The following is an 18,862-nucleotide window of genomic DNA, read 5'->3' on the forward strand; positions in this document are numbered from 1 at the left end:
TCAGAACAATGACTGACTATAGTCCTTCAAAAAATTAGCCCGGGGATTTTCCCAACTAAATTAGTTGTCCTCCCGTGAACTTTTCTGCAATATTCTAAAAGAAATGCTTACTTATTAGATTGTTATGATTGCTTGCAGTGCAAGAGGCACCTAATTGCACTAATTTAACGGACGCTTACCTAATAATGATTTTTAGCAGTTACAATATAGTCAGTGTTTACAGATCTTATTACACTGCTTACCATCCCCAGTTATTTGTTTAAACAGAGGAATAGATTCACATACATCCAGATAATTCAGTGTGATTTTAGTCTCCGTTTCCACTGATGCGATTTGCCATGCGACTTTGGACCCAAAGTCGCATTACAACTCGCAGCCCATTGATTTCAATAGCACCCATTCCAATCTATGTGGCTCAATGCTGCAGCGACCGATAAAGGTACCTGCACCATTTTGATGCGACTTCTGGATCAAAAAAACGCATTCAAAGCCACACCACAGTCGCACAGTCGCAGCCCAAAAGCATAGGTGCTGACAACAACTGAAAATTAACATTTGTGAGATGGATAGGGAAGCTTTGCTCAACAAGAAAAAGCTTCATTAAGCACCTACTATGGATCTGGCCTTTATCACAGTATACAGCAACCAATACCAACAATTGGAAAAGATCTTCAAAAAGTATTGGCCCATTTTGAAAGAGCACAGAACTTTAGTAGCGGTATTGCCATCACGACCCAGACTCACCCACCGCAGAGCACCAACACCACTAACACACCCCGTCCACAATGCACTCGATCCCCCCAGGGAAGCGAACACCTGTCCAGAACCTGAAGGACTCCACAGATGCCAGAGATGCCCACCGTGCAAAACAAATAAACCCCAGCCTCGGAGAAAAACAACATTCCAGTCCCATGTACCCAATAAAGAATTCCAGATAAAATAACGTATTACTTGTAATAGCACCCATGTGACCTACGTCATAGAGTGCCGCTGCCGACTCCAGTATGTGGGCCGTATCACCAGACCCTTACGTGTAAGAACACGTGAGCACATCCAAAACATACGTAATGGATTCCCAAAACATAGTCTCTCTAGACATTTTGAGGAAAAACATCATAAGGATCCATCTTGCCTCACGTTCTATGGGGTTGACACAGTCCCGAACTGTAAAAACCCCTTGGGTCTTTAGCCAGCATATTGGTCCGGGGCTTAAGTGGTTAACTTTCACATAGCTGCCTGATTTCACTCATGAATTTGTTTTGCTAACACTCTGCTGCCTCACTTTGATACACACGCATTTTTTTCTTTTACTCTGATATATTCTCCCTGCACCCACTGTCACAATTAAAAAATATATATATATATGGCTGTGCGGGGCTCGGCCCACCTTGCTGCTTCACTTCACTTCAGAGTTCTGTGAACTGGAGAACTACAGCTACCATCAGCCATTGAAACTGATGGCTTTTAGTTATTAAAGAACTACCAAGGGCACGCATGAGTGCTCTTGGTAGTTTATTGATGCTTCCTGTTCAGTTACTTGCCTGCCAGTACGATGTACGGGCAGACAGCTACACTGACAATCTCCAGGAGCCTGAGATTGCACCCGCAATCTAATGATGATGAGTGCAACGCTTTACAGGTTCCGAATAAAAAAAAATATATATATATTTTTTTTTTTTTTTTTTTTACTTGCAAAAGATATGTATTTAATTGTATTTATTTTTTCAAAAAGGATAAACCTGTTCTTTAACAACCACCATGAAACACTTGTTAATATGCTGCATATAGTGCTGATTTTGTGGATATAAAAACTATGCGCCAATCTTTGTTCATCCTCCCTTCAATAAAAATGAATTTACAAAACTCTGTTAAAGGGTCACTAAAGGAAAAAATTTTATTAGCTAAATAGCTTCCTTAACCTTAGTGCACTGGTCTTTTCATTTCCTGATTGTTCGTTTTTGCTCTGAAGTTGATCTATGTCTTGTCTGTTCTCCCCACTTCCTGGTTGTCTGTTTGAGAAAAAGCCAGCAGAGCGAGGATTCATGCTGTGGTCACTAACGGGCTCTCTCCCTCTGGAGACTACATCTGTGCGTCTGGACTCTGTGTACGTCTTGCAGACTGCAAGGAGGTGTGAATTACTGGGTGTGTCTATAACACCCCAGCACCTCCTCTCTTTCAATAAGTTTCGTTTTAGGAAACCACTGCCCTGCCTGGACCCCGCCCCCTTGCTAAGTGGAAAACTTCCCAATCGAACACACCGAGTTTCCAAGCAGCAGCAGCTGCAGCTGAAGGGAGAAAACGTTTTAGACAAGCTCAAAAATAAGATAAAATCTTGCAGTCAGTGTAATATACAATATGTGGGCAATATGAAAATGATTATCAAATTCATGTCGCTGTTTTTTCCTTATGGAACAATGTGTGTGCCTCCTAATCCAATCCCATCCCTTTCTCACCTCAGTCTGTCCTTTATCCATCCCATCCCTCTCTCACGTCTCATTCTGTCCTATTGCTCCTATATCCATCCATCCATGCATCCCATCCCTCTATCACGCATCATTCTGTCCTATATCCATCCATCTCATCCCTCTCACGTCTTATTCTATCCTATTGCTCTTATATCCATCCATCCCATCCCTCTCTCACGTCACATTCTGTCCTATTGCTCCTATTTCCATCCATCCATGCATCCCATCCCTCTCTCAGGCATCAATCTGTCCGCTATCCATCCATCCATCCCATCCCTCTCTCAGGCATCAATCTGTCCGCTATCCATCCATCCCATCACATCCCATCCCTCTCTCAGGCATCAATATGTCCGCTATCCATCCCATCACATCCCATCCCACTCTCAGACATCAATCTGTCCTCTATGCATCCATCCATTCCATCACATCCCATCCCACTCTCAGGCATCAATCTGTCCTTTATGCATCCATCACATCCCATCCCTCTCTCAGGCATCAATCTGTCCGCTATCCATCCATCACATCCCAACCCACTCTCAGACATCAATCTGTCCTCTATGCATCCATCCCATTACATCCCATCCCTCTCTCAGGCATCAATCTGTCCGCTATCCATCCATCACATCCCTCTCTCAGGCATCAATTTTTCCTTTATGCATCCATCACATCCCATCCCTCTCTCAGGCATCAATCTGTCCGCTATCCATCCATCACATCCCAACCCACTCTCAGACATCAATCGGTCCTCTATGCATCCATCCCATCACATCCCATCCCTCTCTCAGGCATCAATCTGTCCGCTATCCATCCATCCCATCACATCCCACTCAGGCATCAATATGTCCGCTATGCATCCATCCTCTGCTATCCCCTTCCTCCTTTATCACTGTCCTCCACTATCCCAGTCCTCCACTATCCCCGTCCTTCGCTATCCCAGTCTTCCAATATCCCAGGCCTCCATTATCCCCTTCCTCCGCTATCCCAAGCCTCCGTTTTCCCTGTCCTCCATTAACCCGCGCCTTAGTTATCCCTGTTTTCCACTATCCCAGGCCTCCGTTATCTCTGTCCTCCGCTATCCCCATTCTAGGGTATCCCTGTCCTCCACTATCCCTGTCACACTGCCCTCCTTCACATGTCACACTGCTCCCCTATCCCCCTGTCAGACTGCCCCCCCACCCTGGGGACCTCAGACCCCTTAAAAAAAAAAATAGAAATAAAAAAGGGTCTTGCCATCTGGTACAGGTGTACTGCCTGTACCCCCATGATGGCGGCCCTGAGGTGTGTGGAAGACAAAGGGGACACTGTGGGTGGAGGACACAGCGGACACACATGTAAGTGGGTTGGTGGAAGACACAGCGGACACACATGTGGGTGGGTGGAAGACACATGGGGCACACACATGTGGGTGGGTGGAAGACACAGGGGTACAAACATGTGGGTGGGTGGAGGGCACAGGGGGACACTGTGGGTGGGTGGAGGACACTGGGGGACACTGTGCCCCTTGTATACCTCTGCATCCTTCAATATCTCTTTGGTACTACTGTGTACCCCCTCTCCACAACTGCACCTCTGTACCCCTTTACATTACCCAGCACCCATTTACATTACACAGCGCCCTGCACCCCTTTACATTACACAGCCCCCTGCACCCCTTTACATTACACAGCACCCTGCACCTCTGGACCCCTTTTTACATTATACAGCCCCCACAGCTCTGGACCCCCTGCATGTTACACAGACCCCACTTAGTGCAAACACCCTACAAACCCCCCCTTAGTGCAAACACCCTACAACCCCCCCCCCCTGAGTGAAAACTACCCCCCTGAGTGAAAACTACCCCCTTGTGAAAAAACCCACCCTTAGTGCAAACCCCCCAAGGGGGGGGGGGTTGCACTAAGAGGGGTGGGGGTTTGCACTGGGTGGGGGATGTTTTCCACTGGGGGGTGTTTTGCACTGAGGGGTGTTTTTCTCTAAGGGGGGTTTTGAACTGAGGGTAGTGTTTTTCACTGAGGGAGGTGTTTTGTACTAAGGGGGGTGTTTTTCTCTAAGGGGGGTTTGCACCAGGGGGGTGAGTTTTGCACTAAAGGGGGGGTTTGCACTAAAGGAGGGTGTTTTGGGGTGGGGGTGTTTCCAATGGTATTTGCACTGGGGGGGTGTTTTGCACTAAGGGGGGGTGTTTTTTTCTGAAGGGGGGGTTTGCACCGGGGGGTTGTTTTGCACTAAGGGGGGTTGTTTTTCTCTAAGGGGGGTGTTTTTCTCTAAGGGGGATGTTTTTCTCTAAGGGTTTTTTTTTGCACTAAGGGGGGTTGTTTTTCTCTAAGGGGGGTGTTTTTCTCTAAGGGGGGTGTTTTTCTCTAAGGGGGATGTTTTTCTCTAAGGGTTTTTTTTTTGCACTGAGGGGGGTGTTTTTTACTAAGGGGGGGGGTGTTTTTCTCTAAGGGGGGTTTGCACCAGGGGGGTGTATTTTGCACTAAAGGGGGGGGGGGTTTGCACTAAGGGGGTGTTTTGCACTAGGGGGGGGGGGTTGCACTGAGTGGGGGGTGTTTTGCACTAAGGGGGGGTGTTTTGCACTAGGGGGGTGTTTTTCACTGGGGGGTGTTTTGCACTAGGGGGTGTTTTTCTCTAAGAGGGGTTTACATCGGGGGGGGGGGGGGCTTTGCACTAAGGGGGGTTGCACCGGGGGGGGGGGGGTTGCAGTAAGGGGTGAGGGTGTTTCCAATGAGGGGGTTTGCACGGGGGGGTTGTTTTGCACTAAGGGGGGGTTGCACTAAGGGGGGGTTGCACTGAGGGTAGTGTTTTGCACTAAGGGGGGGTTGCACTAAGGGGGGTGTTTTGCACTGAGGGGGTGTTTTGCACTAAGGGGGGGGGGGTTCTCTAAGGGGGAGTTTGCACCGGGGGGGTGTTTTGCACTAAGGGGGGGTTTGCACCGGTGGTGTTTGCAGTAAGGGGTGGTGGTGTTTCCAATGAGGGGGTGTTTTGCACTAAGGAGGAAGGGGTTTGCACTAAGGGGGGGGTGTTTTCTCTAAGAGGGGATTTGCACCGGGGGGTTGTTTTGCACTAAGGGGGGGTTGCACTGAGGGTAGTGTTTTGCACTAAGGGGGGGTTGCACTGAGGGTAGTGTTTTGCACTAAGGGGGTTGCACTGAGTGGGTGTTTGCACTGGGGGGGGGTGTTTTGCACTGAGGGGGTGTTTTGCACTAAGGGGGGGGGGGGGGGTCTCTAAGGGGGGGTTTGCACCGGGGGGTGTTTTGCACTAAGGGGGGTTTGCACCGGGGGGTGTTTGCAATAAGGGGTGGTGGTGTTTCCAATGAGGGGGTTTGCACTGGGGGGGGTGTTTTGCACTAAGGGGGGGTTTGCACTGGGTGGGGGGTTTTCCACTGGGGGGGTGTTTTGCACTAAGTGGGGGTTTGCATCGGGGGGGGGTGTTTGCAGTAAGGGGTGGGGGTGTTTCCAATGGGGGGGTTTGCACTGGGGGGTGTTTTGCACTAAGGGGGGTTGCACTAAGGGTGGTGTATTCTCTTGTACAAAGAGTTTTATTGAAAAGGTACATCAATAAACAAAAAATAATACAAAGAGAAAAAAAAAACAGTGGTGGACACACCATAAGCTATCAGACATCAGAACAGATAGTCCGTAAACCTGAGATTAATCCGGCTTCTAGGGATCCAAAGTGAATCCAGAAGACCGGCAATAGAATGTTCTTCAGACAGGTGGCCTGCTAAATTAACCTAATGTTGGCTTAGGTAACATACCGGCTAACACGCCGGAGTAAATATAGAACTTAAAAGCAAAGTTGCTATACAATACGCAACATTACAAAAAGAAAATAAAAAAATTAAGATAATACATAAAATAAAATAAATAAATAAAAAAAAACCTTAAAATTCAAGCAGGCACATAGCAGAGGACATCTGTTTTTCCAAATATAAAACGAATAATGCATCCCGTGTCCAGGACCGACAGGACCAAGCCTGAGGGCCCAAGCCACAAAGAAAGGGAGGATGAAAAGAAAGAGAGTCAACTAGATAAGAGTATGAGCAAATGGCAATAAAGAGAAAGAGGAAAAGAAATAGAGAAAAGAAAATAGAAAAAAGAAAGGAAGAAAAATAGAAAGAAAGAAAGAAAGAGAGAAGGGGGTCCACGGGGCGGGGGGAACAGAGACCTATCAAAGAGAAAGTAGTGTTGGGTTAAATCGTGAAGGGTGGTTGTTGGCCACCCAGGGTTGCCATACCCTGAGAAATTTATCGTGGGTATCTGCTAACACAGCAGTGAGTTTCTCGTTAACCATAATATCATTAATGCAGTTTTTAACTGCTTCGAAACTGAGAACCGGGGTCTTCCAGGCCCTTGCAATGATCAATTTAGTTGCAGTAAAAACATGCGCCGCCAGTTGGCGTTCAGGGCGGAGAAGCTCCGTGATTGGTTTCCATAAAAGGGTCCTTCTTTAGGTTGGAATCAAAGAGGTTGCGGAGCAACGCATAGACTCTAACCCACACTCTGCATACCCTGGGACAGGTCCACCAGATGTGTGCCATGGTACCCTCCTGAGAGCATCCACGGAAACACAAGGGAGAATAAGAAGGTATAAAACTCGCCAGTCTGGCCGGGGTATAGTACCACCTATAGAACACTTTATAAGCGTTCTCCTGAAAGAGAACATTGGTAGAGCATTTAGACAATGCCACGGTCATAGCCTGCCAATCTTCCGGATCGAGTTGCCTCCCAAGTTCAGCCTCCCACTGAAGGTGGTAAGGTCTCAAGGGCGGTCTCCTAGAGTTGATAATCGCTGTATAGATGAGAGATATGAGTCCCGGGGAATGGGGGCGTGATCTACATAAGCTTTCAAAGGGGGTAATGGTAGGGGGTAGGTTGTGATCTAATTAGGCTCTGGAGGAAATGTTGAAGTTGCAAGTAACTATAGTGTTCCCTGAGGGGAATATCGTGGGAGGAACGTAAAAGTGAATACGAAATAATCTTGGTTGGGGAGAGCATAGAATGAACGGCTACAAAGCCAGTCTTCAGTCCACCATGCAAACTGTAAGGGGTTGACCCGACCTGGTGGGAATAAGGGGTTATGAAGGAGACGAAATAACGGCAAATGGGGAGAGATCAGACCCGCAGAATATTTAAAGGGGGGTGTATTCTCTAAGGGGGGCATTGCACTAAGGGGGGGGGTTGCACTGAGGGTAGTGTTTTGCACTAAGGGGGGGTTGCACTAAGGGGGGGGGGGTTTGCACTAAGGGGGGTTTGCACCGGGGGGGGGTGTGTTTTGCACTAAGGGGTTGTTTGCACCGGGGGGGTGTTTGCAGTAAGGGGTGGGGGTGTTTCCAATGAGGGGGTTTGCACTGGGGGGGTGTTTTGCACTAAGGGGGGTTTTCCACTGAGGGGGTGTTTTGCACTAAGGGGGGGTTTTCCACTGAGGGGGTGTTTTGCAATAAGGGGGGGGGTTGCACCGGGGGGGGGGTGTTTTTCTCTAAGATGGGGTTTGCACCGGGGGGGGGGGGTGTTTTGCACTAAGGGGGGGTTGCACTGAGGTTAGTGTTTTGCACTAAGGAGGGTTGCACTGGGGGGTGTTTTGCACTAAGGGGGGGGGCGTTTGCACTGAGTTGGGGTTTGCACTGGGTGGGGGGTGTTTTTCACTGGGGGGTGTGTGTTTCGCATTAAGAGAGGTGTTTTTGCACTAAGGGGGGTGTTTTGCACTAGGGGGGGGGGGGGGTGCACTGGGTGGCGGGTGTTTTCCACTAAGGGGGGGTTTGCACTGGGGGTGTTTTGGAAACACCCCCCCCCTCCAGTGCAAACCCCCCCTTAGTGCACAGGGGGACACTGATGGTGGGTGGAGGAGACTGATGGGGTGAACCGGAGGAGACTGTAAGGGGGAGAGGACTGGGAGAATGCGGGGCTTCTGAAGCATGTATGGCTTTGTGGGTGTGTTTAGAAGCTTTGAATAATCATTGTTGGGCGGTATAGTGGGAGGTATAGTGTTTTTTTTTTTAAACTGCAAAGGATACTGGGAAATGTAGTTCTAAGCACTATGGTCACATGAACGAGTGCAGAGAGACAGGAAGTCAAGAGCAGAAACGAAAGTAGAAACCAACAGGTACAATATATGATTGAATTGAATTGCTTTTTAATCGTTTTTAAAAGGAATCATTTAACTATTCTGTCTCTATACCATGTAAAAAGTCATTTTAGCACAAACATTTTTTTTGTTTACAACTCCTTTAACCCACCTCATTTAAAAAAAGGACCGATATTTTAACCACTTGCCGACCGTCGGTACTACATTTACTGCTGGTGGACGGCTCCCCCGGGCACCATGATGTACCCACACATAGTGCACATGCACACTGCGTCCCTCCCCTGGGGTGCGCAGCAGTGAGCTGTGTTCACCAGACACAGCAGATTGTGGTGCTCAGTATCAGGCCACTGTGAGCGCCCCGAAGACTATGTGGTCGCTGTGCAATCATATGGCACTTTGCAAACAAGAGTAATGAATGAAATCCATTCATGACATTGTTTACTACTGTGTGTCATCTGATTGATTTGGATTGGATTGGATTAATTGCTGAATTACAGCATCACAATAGTAAACAATGAGTCATGAATGAAAGCCATTCATGACCATTAAAAGGATTGCTGTAACACTGCACTGATCATCACTGTAACAAGCAATCGATGTTCAAAAAAAATAAAAAATAATCCCTGGTCACCATGGAGGGTAAGTGGGGAAAAAAATAGAAAGAAAAAATATATACCGTATATTATTTTACAAAATGTCACCAATCAGTACTCACGATCACCACAACACCAGTCATATGATGACGCTGTACTGCAGTGGTGACAGTATGTTTAAAAAAAAAAATTGAAAAAAATTTTATTTATATATATTTCCAAAAAAGTGACAAAAAACTTTAACACTTGTTGCTTACAAGTTAACATCAATATTTTTTGCTATAATTTTTTTCTAGAACCCCCAAACATTATATATTTTTAGCAGAGACCTTAGAGAATAAGATGGCGATCTTTGCAATATTTTGTCACGCTGCATTTTCGCAACAGTCTTTTTTTCTTTTTTAAGAAATGCACTTTTATGAATAAAAAATAACAAATAAGGAAACCCCAATTTTCTTGTATAATGTGAAAGATTTTGTTACGCTGAGTAAATGGATACCTAACATTTCATGCTTTAAAATTGTGCATGCTTGTGGAATGGCAACAAACTATACTACTTTTAAAATCTCCATAGGCAACGCTTTAAAAATACTTAAGTTATCAGTTTAGCGTTAAAGAGGAGGTCTAGTGCTAGAATTATTGCTCTAGCTCGAACAATCGCAGCAATACCTCACATAAGTGGTTTGAACCCTGTTTAAATTTTTGGGGTTGTGACTTGCGTATGCGTTTGCTTCTGCGCGCTAGCATGGAGTGATGATGCTCTTTATTTTTTTACATTTCTTGTGACAGTAATAGTCAGTGGCAGGTACTCTTTTTGGAGGTGCCTGGAGTCTATAAGACCCCAGATCCCTCCTTTGCATTTAAAAGCATTCAAAACGCCAAGTTTGACTGTTCTGAATACTATAATTTTACTGTAGTTTTTTTTTTTTTAAATCTGGCGCCATGATTTTTTAAATCATGACATCGCTTCCGGCTTACTAGATTTGAGACATAATCAAAGCCGTTTGCGGCATTGTTTGTGTCTCCGGCCAGCCAGCGGATGTGCCGGCTGGACGCTCGGGCCTCCCAGTAAGCCCGGGTGAGCCGTGGAAGGCGGAGGGGTTTGGAAGTGTCCCCTCCTGCTGCTTGTCATAATGATCACATCAGAAGAAAGCCAGCCATCGGTTCTAAAAAAAAAAAACGGTACCGGGGTGATGCCAGCTGCAGGCATCACCCCCGTACAGCCCATTGAAGCAGAACTCTGCATATTTGCGTTAACATCAGCATGAAGGGGTTGGATACCTTGGACCGTGTGCTTTGCAAAAAGGATTTATTTGGAGGGTATTTGTACTGTGCTGCCATTTTAGGGACTCAAGAAATCAGAGGCAGTCAGTACATCAGGATTGATCAGTTTTCAAATATATATTCTGTAGTTTGCAGACTCTCAAACTTTCACACAGACAAAATAATATAGACTAATTTGGGTTATTTTTACTAAAGAAATATAGCAGACTACATTTTAGCCAAAATTTATGAAGAAAGATTATTTTTGCAAAATTTTTGGAAAATTCCCCCAAAATGTTGCTATTTTATATAGAATAAATACCACCAAAAATAAAGCTCTATTTGTGTGAATTATATCATTTAATTTGTGTACAGTGTTGCATGACCCAGCAATTGCCGGTTAAAGTAGCACAGCGCTGAAAGAAAAAAATGCTCTGGTCATAAAGGGGTAAAACCTTACCGGAGGTCAAGTGGTTAACATGAGTCTCACATGATTTTAAAATTTCAGTTGCATGGCTGAAGTAAAGATCAGTATTGTTGTGCTTAAGCTTAATGGATTGAGCTGAATGTATTGGTGACCTTTTTTTATTATTTTTTTGCAGATCGAAAAAAAAGGTCATTGTGGCCCAAAAACCCAAGGTTAAGGTAATCTGCATTTATTTTCTTGCAGATACTCTGTATAATAAATGAGAAATGTACGTTTCTATAATTCTTTCAGTATTTCTCCAATCATGTTTCAGGATCGCACATGAGAGCAAGCACTCTGCCCAACTAAAATGGCAAACATAATCCATAAAATGAGCTAGTCCTCTTTTTACCTCGATTATCCGAGGATTCGCATCTGTTAGATTATACATGTAGGTCATAGCCAAGGTCTCAATAGAATCCGCTAGGGTATGACCCTATATCCAGCCAAATCAATTTAAATTATTATATAGAGAAGAGATTGACTTGTACTTAAAAGAAAACTGTCCCCAAAGAACAGGGTTAGCGTAACATATAGAAACTGAAGAGAAAAATAAATAAATAAATTAATAGCATGTGAATAGAAGAGAGAGTAATAAGTTATAGAGGGATATAGACAACTAACGGGGTGGGGGGCGGAGTAAGGGGGAGGTGGAGCGATATGCAACATGACCTCCTGTAATGACACTGCTATGTGAGTACTAATGAAAAATGCTGGATCTCAGCTGCAGATGCTTCTCAGGACTAACCACCAGTTCACTCTCTATGCAATCAGAAAGTTTGGGGTTAATTCATCACAACCTCAATTAGATACCAATGTGAATCTAGCTTATTGCATCATAAGCATGGCAAGATAAGGAAATATTAAAGTCTCTCAGGTAGAATGGAACGTTACTGTGTACCCTTGCAATGCAGTATTCAAGAGACAGGTATGTATGTGGCAGAGTACTTAGTATATGGCATTTATAATGTTACTTCACATTAATTAAGCCCAAATACTGATATAGGTACAGTCCTTCTCAATATAAGATCAAGTATCTAATAGAAGGGGTCACATCAACTATCAATCCGTCCAAGCAACATGCCGACTGGTTAATGGTAACAATGCAAGACAGGTATGTTTGATCAAGATACTTGCGGTTCTGCTGGGTGCTGTAGTACACTGTCTGGAGGTTGGATGTTGTAAGTAGCAGAGTCCCAGGTTCCTGGATGCTGAAGAATCCCTCTATGGCTGAGACAGGATACAGAGGGCTGAGGACATGCAGCCTGCAGGTTCAGGGAGACAGATCCGTGAGCTGGATACAAATGGGGTGACAAGGTCTCCGGAGGGATCCTGGGTTTGTGGGCGCGGGCAGGGTGTTCCCAGATGACGGCAGGCATCCGACAGAATAACGGAACACCCTGCCGTCATTTCTGGGGATTTAAATAGACACGAATTTGCGGGGAAAACGGAGGAGGACGCTGGTCGCACTTCCGCGTTCCAGCGTGGAACGCAGACGTCCGCGCACCGGAAGTGACGCGGACGTCTTGCAGAACGGAGCGCAGCTGCTTGGATGAGACACAGAAACAGAAATAGAAACATCAGAGATGTTACATACTCCCCTCCTCAAGGGGGCACCTCCAGTGCTCCCAGAAAGAGAGGGCCGATTAGGGTACCTTTGATGAAATTGTCTGATCAGGCGAGGGGCATGTATGTCTGAGGAATCTTCCCAAGAGTCATCGAGTTGATCATAACCTTTCCAACGTATCAAGTATTGAAGGGTAGAACCACGTTTCCTGGAATCTAGGATCTTCTCAACCTCGTATTCAGTTTCACCAAGCACCTCCACAGGTGGAGGAGGGCATGGCTTCCTGTTAGGAAATGGGTTAGAAATGAAAGGTTTAATGAGAGAAACATGAAATGAAGAATGTATTTTCCAATCTGGGGGTAAAAGTAATTTAACAGCGTTAGGATTGATCAAATGCGAGATTTGGAAAGGTCCAGTGAATTGGGTGCCAAGTTTTTTCGATGGTATCTTAAGGTGTAGATTTCGGGTAGAAAGCCAAACTAAGTCCCCGACCTTATATTCAGGAGGTACCAATCTGTGAGCATCATAGTATTGTTTTTGTCTTTGTTGAGCAACTTCTAAGTTGGAACGTAAAATGCCCAGTGTATTTTTTAAATTAGAGAGATAATGATCAACTGCTGGAACACTATTTGGGAGGAACGTGGATGGTAGACTGTTGGGGTGAAAACCATAATTGGTATAGAATGGTGTGAATCGAGACGAGGAACTGGTAGAGTTATTATAGAAAAATTCAGCAAGGGGAAGCAAATGGAACCAATCATCTTGAAGATGTGTACAGTAACACTGTAGGTATTGTTCGAGGATTTGGTTGACACGTTCTGTCTGTCCATTTGTCTGAGGGTGGTAGGCAGTGGACATGTGGTGGTCAATTTGTAAAGCATTACATAGGGCTTTCCAAAATCTAGAAACAAGTTGAGTACCACGATCCGAAATGATTTGGGAGGGTACTCCATGTAGTTTGAGAATGTTGCTAATGAAAGCCTTCGCTGTCTCGAGGGAAGTTGGTAACTTGTTCAAGGGAATGAAGTGTGCCATTTTTGTTAAGAGATCTACCGTGACCATGATGATATTGGCACCGTTTGACCTAGGGAGATCAACTATAAAGTCCATAGATACAACATCCCAAGGTCTATTAGGTACTAGGATGGAGGCCAGTAGACCAAAAGGGGGTTTCCTAGAATGCTTGTTACGGGCACAAATTTCACAGGAACTAACATATTCATGGATCGTTTTTGCCAGATTGGGCCACCAATAAATTGGGGGGAACGTAAATTTTGTTGTTGAAGGTATAAACACCATCTGGTAGCCTAATAAGATCTTTTGGTAGGCAAGGGGGATCTCTAGGGAGAGACTAAGAGAGTAACTGCCTAAAGGAGGTGGTAACCCCAATGAAACGGTTTGATAGAATGATAGAAAGAGGAGGAATCTCAGTGATCTGATCCTCATTCATGCGGGACAGGGAATCAGCTTTGATGTTTTGTGTACCAGGCCTATAAGGAATATAGAAATCAAACCTGTCAAAAAAAAGACTCCACCTGACGGGCAGAGAGCGTCTTACATGCCTTTAGATGTTGTAAGTTACGGTGGTCCGTAAGGATAGTTATTGGGTGTGTGGTACCCTCCAATAGGTGCCTCCAATTCTCAAGAGCAACTTTAATTGCAAGAAGTTCCTTTTCTCCAATGGGGTAATTCTTTTCAGCTGGTGATAGTGTCCTAGAGTAAAAGGCAACCGGGTGTAAAGGCTCAGATAGAGTTGGACGTTGGGAAAGTATAGCTCCCAAAGCATAATGGGAGGCGTTGACTTCTACAGTAAAGTGGTACAGTGGATTAGGTAGTTGGAGGATGGGAGCCGAAGTGTAACTGAGCTTAAGGGAGTCAAAAGATTTCTGGGCTTCCTTGGACCAGATAAAGGGTGTCTTTGTGCTGGTTAAAGCACTCAATGGTTTGACAATTGCTGAAAATGTTTTGATGAATTTGCGGTAATAATTTGAGAAACCAAGGAAACGTTGAAGAGCCTTCCTTGAGTGGGGAATTGGCCAGGAGATAATACACTCCACTTTAGAGCGATCCATCTGGATGCCTTGAGGTGTAATTTGGTATCCCAGAAAGGAAATACTTGACTGACTGAAAACACATTTCTCAAGTTTGGCATATAAGGAATGTGTTCTGAGCCTGGCCAAAACCCAACGGACATGTTTCGTGTGTTCCTCAAGTGCATGGGTGCTCAACCTGTGGCTCTCCAGCTGTTGCAAAACTACAATTCCCATAATGCCTCAGCCTTTGGGAGACATGCTTGTACCTGTCAGCGGCTTGCAATGCCTCATGGGAATTGTAGTTCCGCAACAGCTGGAGAGCCACAGGTTGAGCACCCATGCTCAAGTGTGTCAGAGTAGATCAAAATGTCATCCAAGTATATTACTACACAAATGTCAAGCAGATCCCTGAAAATGTCATTTATGAACCACTGGAATGTAGCAGGTACGTTGCAAAGTCCGAATGGCATTACAGTGTATTCATATAGACCATATCGAGTTTTGAAAGCAGTCTTCCACTCATCTCCAGGACGAATCCTGATTAGGTTGTAGGCACCCCTGAGGTCTAATTTTGTGAATACTTTTGAGGTTTGGAGACGTTCGATGAGTTCTGGAATGAGAGGTAAAGGGTAGCGTTTTTTTATAGTGATACTGTTAAGGGCACGGTAATCAATTATGGGCCGAAGAAAACCATCCTTCTTTTTGACAAAGAACATGGCTGCACTTGCGGGAGAAGTGGAAGGTCTAATAAAGCCTCTTTTCAAATTTTCATCAAGGTAATATTTAAGATGCACAAGTTCAGGTTGTGATAACGGATAAATGCGAGCAGTTGGAATTGGACTGTCAGGAATGAGATCTATAGGACAGTCATATATACGATGGGGAGGGAGAATCTCTGCGTTTCTTACTGAAAACATCTGAGAAATCTTGTAGATAACTAGGCAGATCTTTATAGCAAAGTTATGTGGAGAAGATCGTATATATGGGGTAACACGTCTCCTTGCAATATGTGGAGTTTAAACTGCGTGAGTGCTTAGACCATAGGATAGTTGGTTGATGGAGTAGTAACCAAGGTAACCCAAGAACAATTGGGAATAATGGAGATGGAATGACATCAAAGACAAGGGTCTCTGTATGGCTGTTCCCGCAAGTGACCAGTAGGGGTGAGGTTTGGGAGGAAATTGGGCCAGAAGTGGAACTAGAACCGTCAATAAAAGTGACAGAGAGAGGATTTTTCTTAATCACACATGGAATTTTATTAGATTTCACAATTGCTAAATCAATAAAGTTGCCGCAGGCGCCGGTATCGACCATCGCGTCAATGGTAGTTCTATCTTGATCCCACTGTAAGGTAAGAGTGACATAGATAAAGCGATTAGTGGTAGTACCAGGTGGATTGGTCTTACATATGTTAGAAATGTTACCTTCGGAGTTCCTCTTAAGGAGTGGGCAAGTGGAGACAATGTGGTCTGGAGCGGAACAATAGAGACAGAGGTTATGAGCTCTGCGACGTTGTTTCTCGGCCGGTGATAAGGGACCTTTGACAGCTCCGAGTTCCATGGGAACATCTTTAGGAGGTGACTTGGACCTCCTGAATTGTGGAGGAAGGTAAGTGTTGGTACGTTCAGCCTTCCTTTCTCGGAGACGTCGGTCAATGGTGAGAGATAAGTGCATAAGATCCTCTAGAGATGGAGGAAGTTCTACGCGAGCAATCTCATCCTTCATCGGTTCAGAAAGGCCTAGTCTGAATTGATTACGCAGTGCAATGTCTGTCCACTGGGTTTCTCGGCTCCAACAATTAAATTCCGAAATATAGTCCTCTACAGGTCTTTTCCCTTGTTTGAGGTTCCTAATGGTGTTCTCTGCTGTAAGCTGTTTATTAGGGTCTTCGTAGAGAAGTGACATCTCATCCAGAAAAAAGTATTAAATGCGCCCAGTAAATCACCATGTTCTTCCACGTAAGCATCAGCCCAGACTCTAGGCTCTCCCTTTAGATAAGATATGAGGGTGATAATTCGTACCTGTCTGAGTAATAGGTGTGGGGGTGCAATTCAAACATGAGGCGGCAAGAACTAATGAATTGGCGGAAAAGCTTTCAGTCCCCTGAAAAGGGTTTTTTTGGAGGCAAACCTTAGGTTCAGGTCTCTCCCTGGGTTGTGCAAAGTTTTGGTTGCGTAAAGCGTCATTTTCTAAGCGAAGATCGTTCATAGTGGTGGTGAGGGTATCCACTCTTTGTGAAAGTCCAACTAGGTGGTTGGCAAGCTCTGCTGGATCCATTATTTTTTTTGGGGTTCCGTTATTATGTAATGACACTGCTATGTGAGTACTTATGAAAAATGCTGGATCTCAGCTGCAGAGGCTTCTCAGGACTAACCACCAGTTCACTCTCTATGCAATCAGAAAGTTTGGGGTTAATTCATCACAACCTCAATTAGATACCAACGTGAATCTAGCTTATTGCATCATAAGCATGGCAAGATAAGGAAATATTAAAGTCTCTCAGGTAGAATGGAACGTTACTGTGTACCCTTGCAATGCAGTATTCAAGAGACAGGTATGTATGTGGCAGAGTACTTAGTATATGGCATTTATAATGTTACTTCACATTAATTAATCCCAAATACTGATATAGGTACAGTCCTTCTCAATATAAGATCAAGTATCTAATAGAAGGGGTCACATCAACTATCAATCCGTCCAAGCAACATGCCGACTGGTTAATGGTAACAATGCAAGACAGGTATGTTTGATCAAGATACTTGCGGTTCTGCTGGGTGCTGTAGTACACTGTCTGGAGGTTGGATGTTGTAAGTAGCAGAGTCCCAGGTTCCTGGATGCTGAAGAATCCCTCTATGGCTGAGACAGGATACAGAGGGCTGAGGGCATGCAACCTGCAGGTTCAGGGAGACAGGAGATCCGTGAGCTGGATACAAATGGGGTGACAAGGTCTCTGGAAGGATCCTGGGTTTGTGGGTGCGGGCAGGGTGTTCCCAGATGACGGCAGGCATCCAACAGAATAACGGAACACCCTGCCGTAATTTCTGGGGATTTAAATAGACACGAATCTGCGGGGAAAACGGAAGAGGACGCTGGTCGCACTTCCGCGTTTCAGCGTGGAACGCAGACGTCCACGCACCGGAAGTGACGCGGACATCTTGCAGAATGGAGCGCAGCTGCTTGGATGAGACACAGCTGCGCTCGTTCTGAAATAGAAACATCAGAGATGTTACACCTCCTCAATCAGAGTTGATTGACAGGGTGGCCTAAGTGGCAATATCAAAGCACTAAAGTACTCAAAAGCGCTAGTGTCCAGATACCATGGGTTTAGTCTGCAGGAGGGCTCTACCTTCATCAGAGAAAATAAACAAGTTCCAGAGTGACCAAGTCCTGGAGTAATGTTCCTGTTGGTGGCGTGTCCCGAGAGAATAAGATCCTCCAACTTATTTATTTTCCTCACCTTTCTAAGCCACATCCCTATGGTTGGCGGGTGTGTGTATTTCCATTTTAAAGGGATGCATTCCTTGGCGGTGTCAAAAAAAGTCTGGATCGTCTGGTGATGGGCACAGAGTACATTGTTGGGCAATGTGTTTGACTTCATTCCAAAAATTATCCAATTTGGGGCAGGACCAGAACATATGAAGAATAATTCCTTTTTTCAGTCTGGCACCTCCAGCAACAATTAGAGGTAGCAGGGAAGATTTTGTGTAACTTCACCGGTGTTCTGTACCACCTAGTCAAAATGTTAAAGTTAGTCTCTTGCAACTTCGTGCAAATGGAGGACTTGTATGTAAATCGAAGAATATGTTTCTTTTGGGTGGTGAACGGTGTACCCAAAACTAGTTCCGAATCACTAATACTACTCAAAGAGTGGGGTTCAGGGGGCATGGTCAAAAGATCATAATTAGTCGACAGCGTGTGTGGCATTGTTCCTGAACCCGAGCAGAGTTCCTCAAAATAGCTTCTCATAGCTTTTCGGTGGCAATGGGGTACGAAGAAAATTCATGAGTTGGAGCGCTTCCCATAATCTCAAACCAAAGTTCTCAGCGGGATCGGTAAGCATCAAAATTGATGGCCTGCAAACCCCCCACCAAGAAATGGGAAGCCTTTGAGCGACCGTTTCTCAGCAGGGCCTGGAATGTCGAATCTTGAAATCTTGGGGTAAAAAGTAAGTTCCCCAAGATTGGGAATAGTGGTGAGTTTAGGGATGAGACCGGGGTTTGCGTAAACAGGGTCGAACATAGTTTCGCTGGGGTGAAGTTTCACCTCTGCTGGCAAGGAGATTAAACACCAAGGCGCCCTACCAAGGGGTATGACGCTTTGGGCTTGTTCAATCCAAAACCATAATTTAAGGCCGCTGTGTCTGTTCCAATCCAGGAGTCTGCTAAAATGAATAGCCT

The 18,862-nt window shown here is 45.2% G+C and overlaps 1 protein-coding gene across 8 annotated transcripts in view; it reads left to right on the forward strand.

Annotated features, from left to right (window-relative positions):
• Positions 1-18,862, forward strand: part of UBN2 (ubinuclein 2) — a 1,075,602-nt gene that overhangs the window by 875,224 nt on the left and 181,516 nt on the right. For all 8 annotated transcript variants that reach the window (XM_040360987.1, XM_040360994.1, XM_040360990.1 and 5 more), the window contains one exon: positions 11,002-11,044. In XM_040360987.1, the coding sequence (XP_040216921.1) occupies positions 11,002-11,044 (43 nt within the window). The remainder of the gene's footprint in view (positions 1-11,001; positions 11,045-18,862) is intronic.

This window comes from Rana temporaria, chromosome 7, assembly GCF_905171775.1.
Source record: "Rana temporaria chromosome 7, aRanTem1.1, whole genome shotgun sequence".
In the NCBI taxonomy this organism is placed as follows: Eukaryota; Metazoa; Chordata; class Amphibia; order Anura; family Ranidae; genus Rana; species Rana temporaria.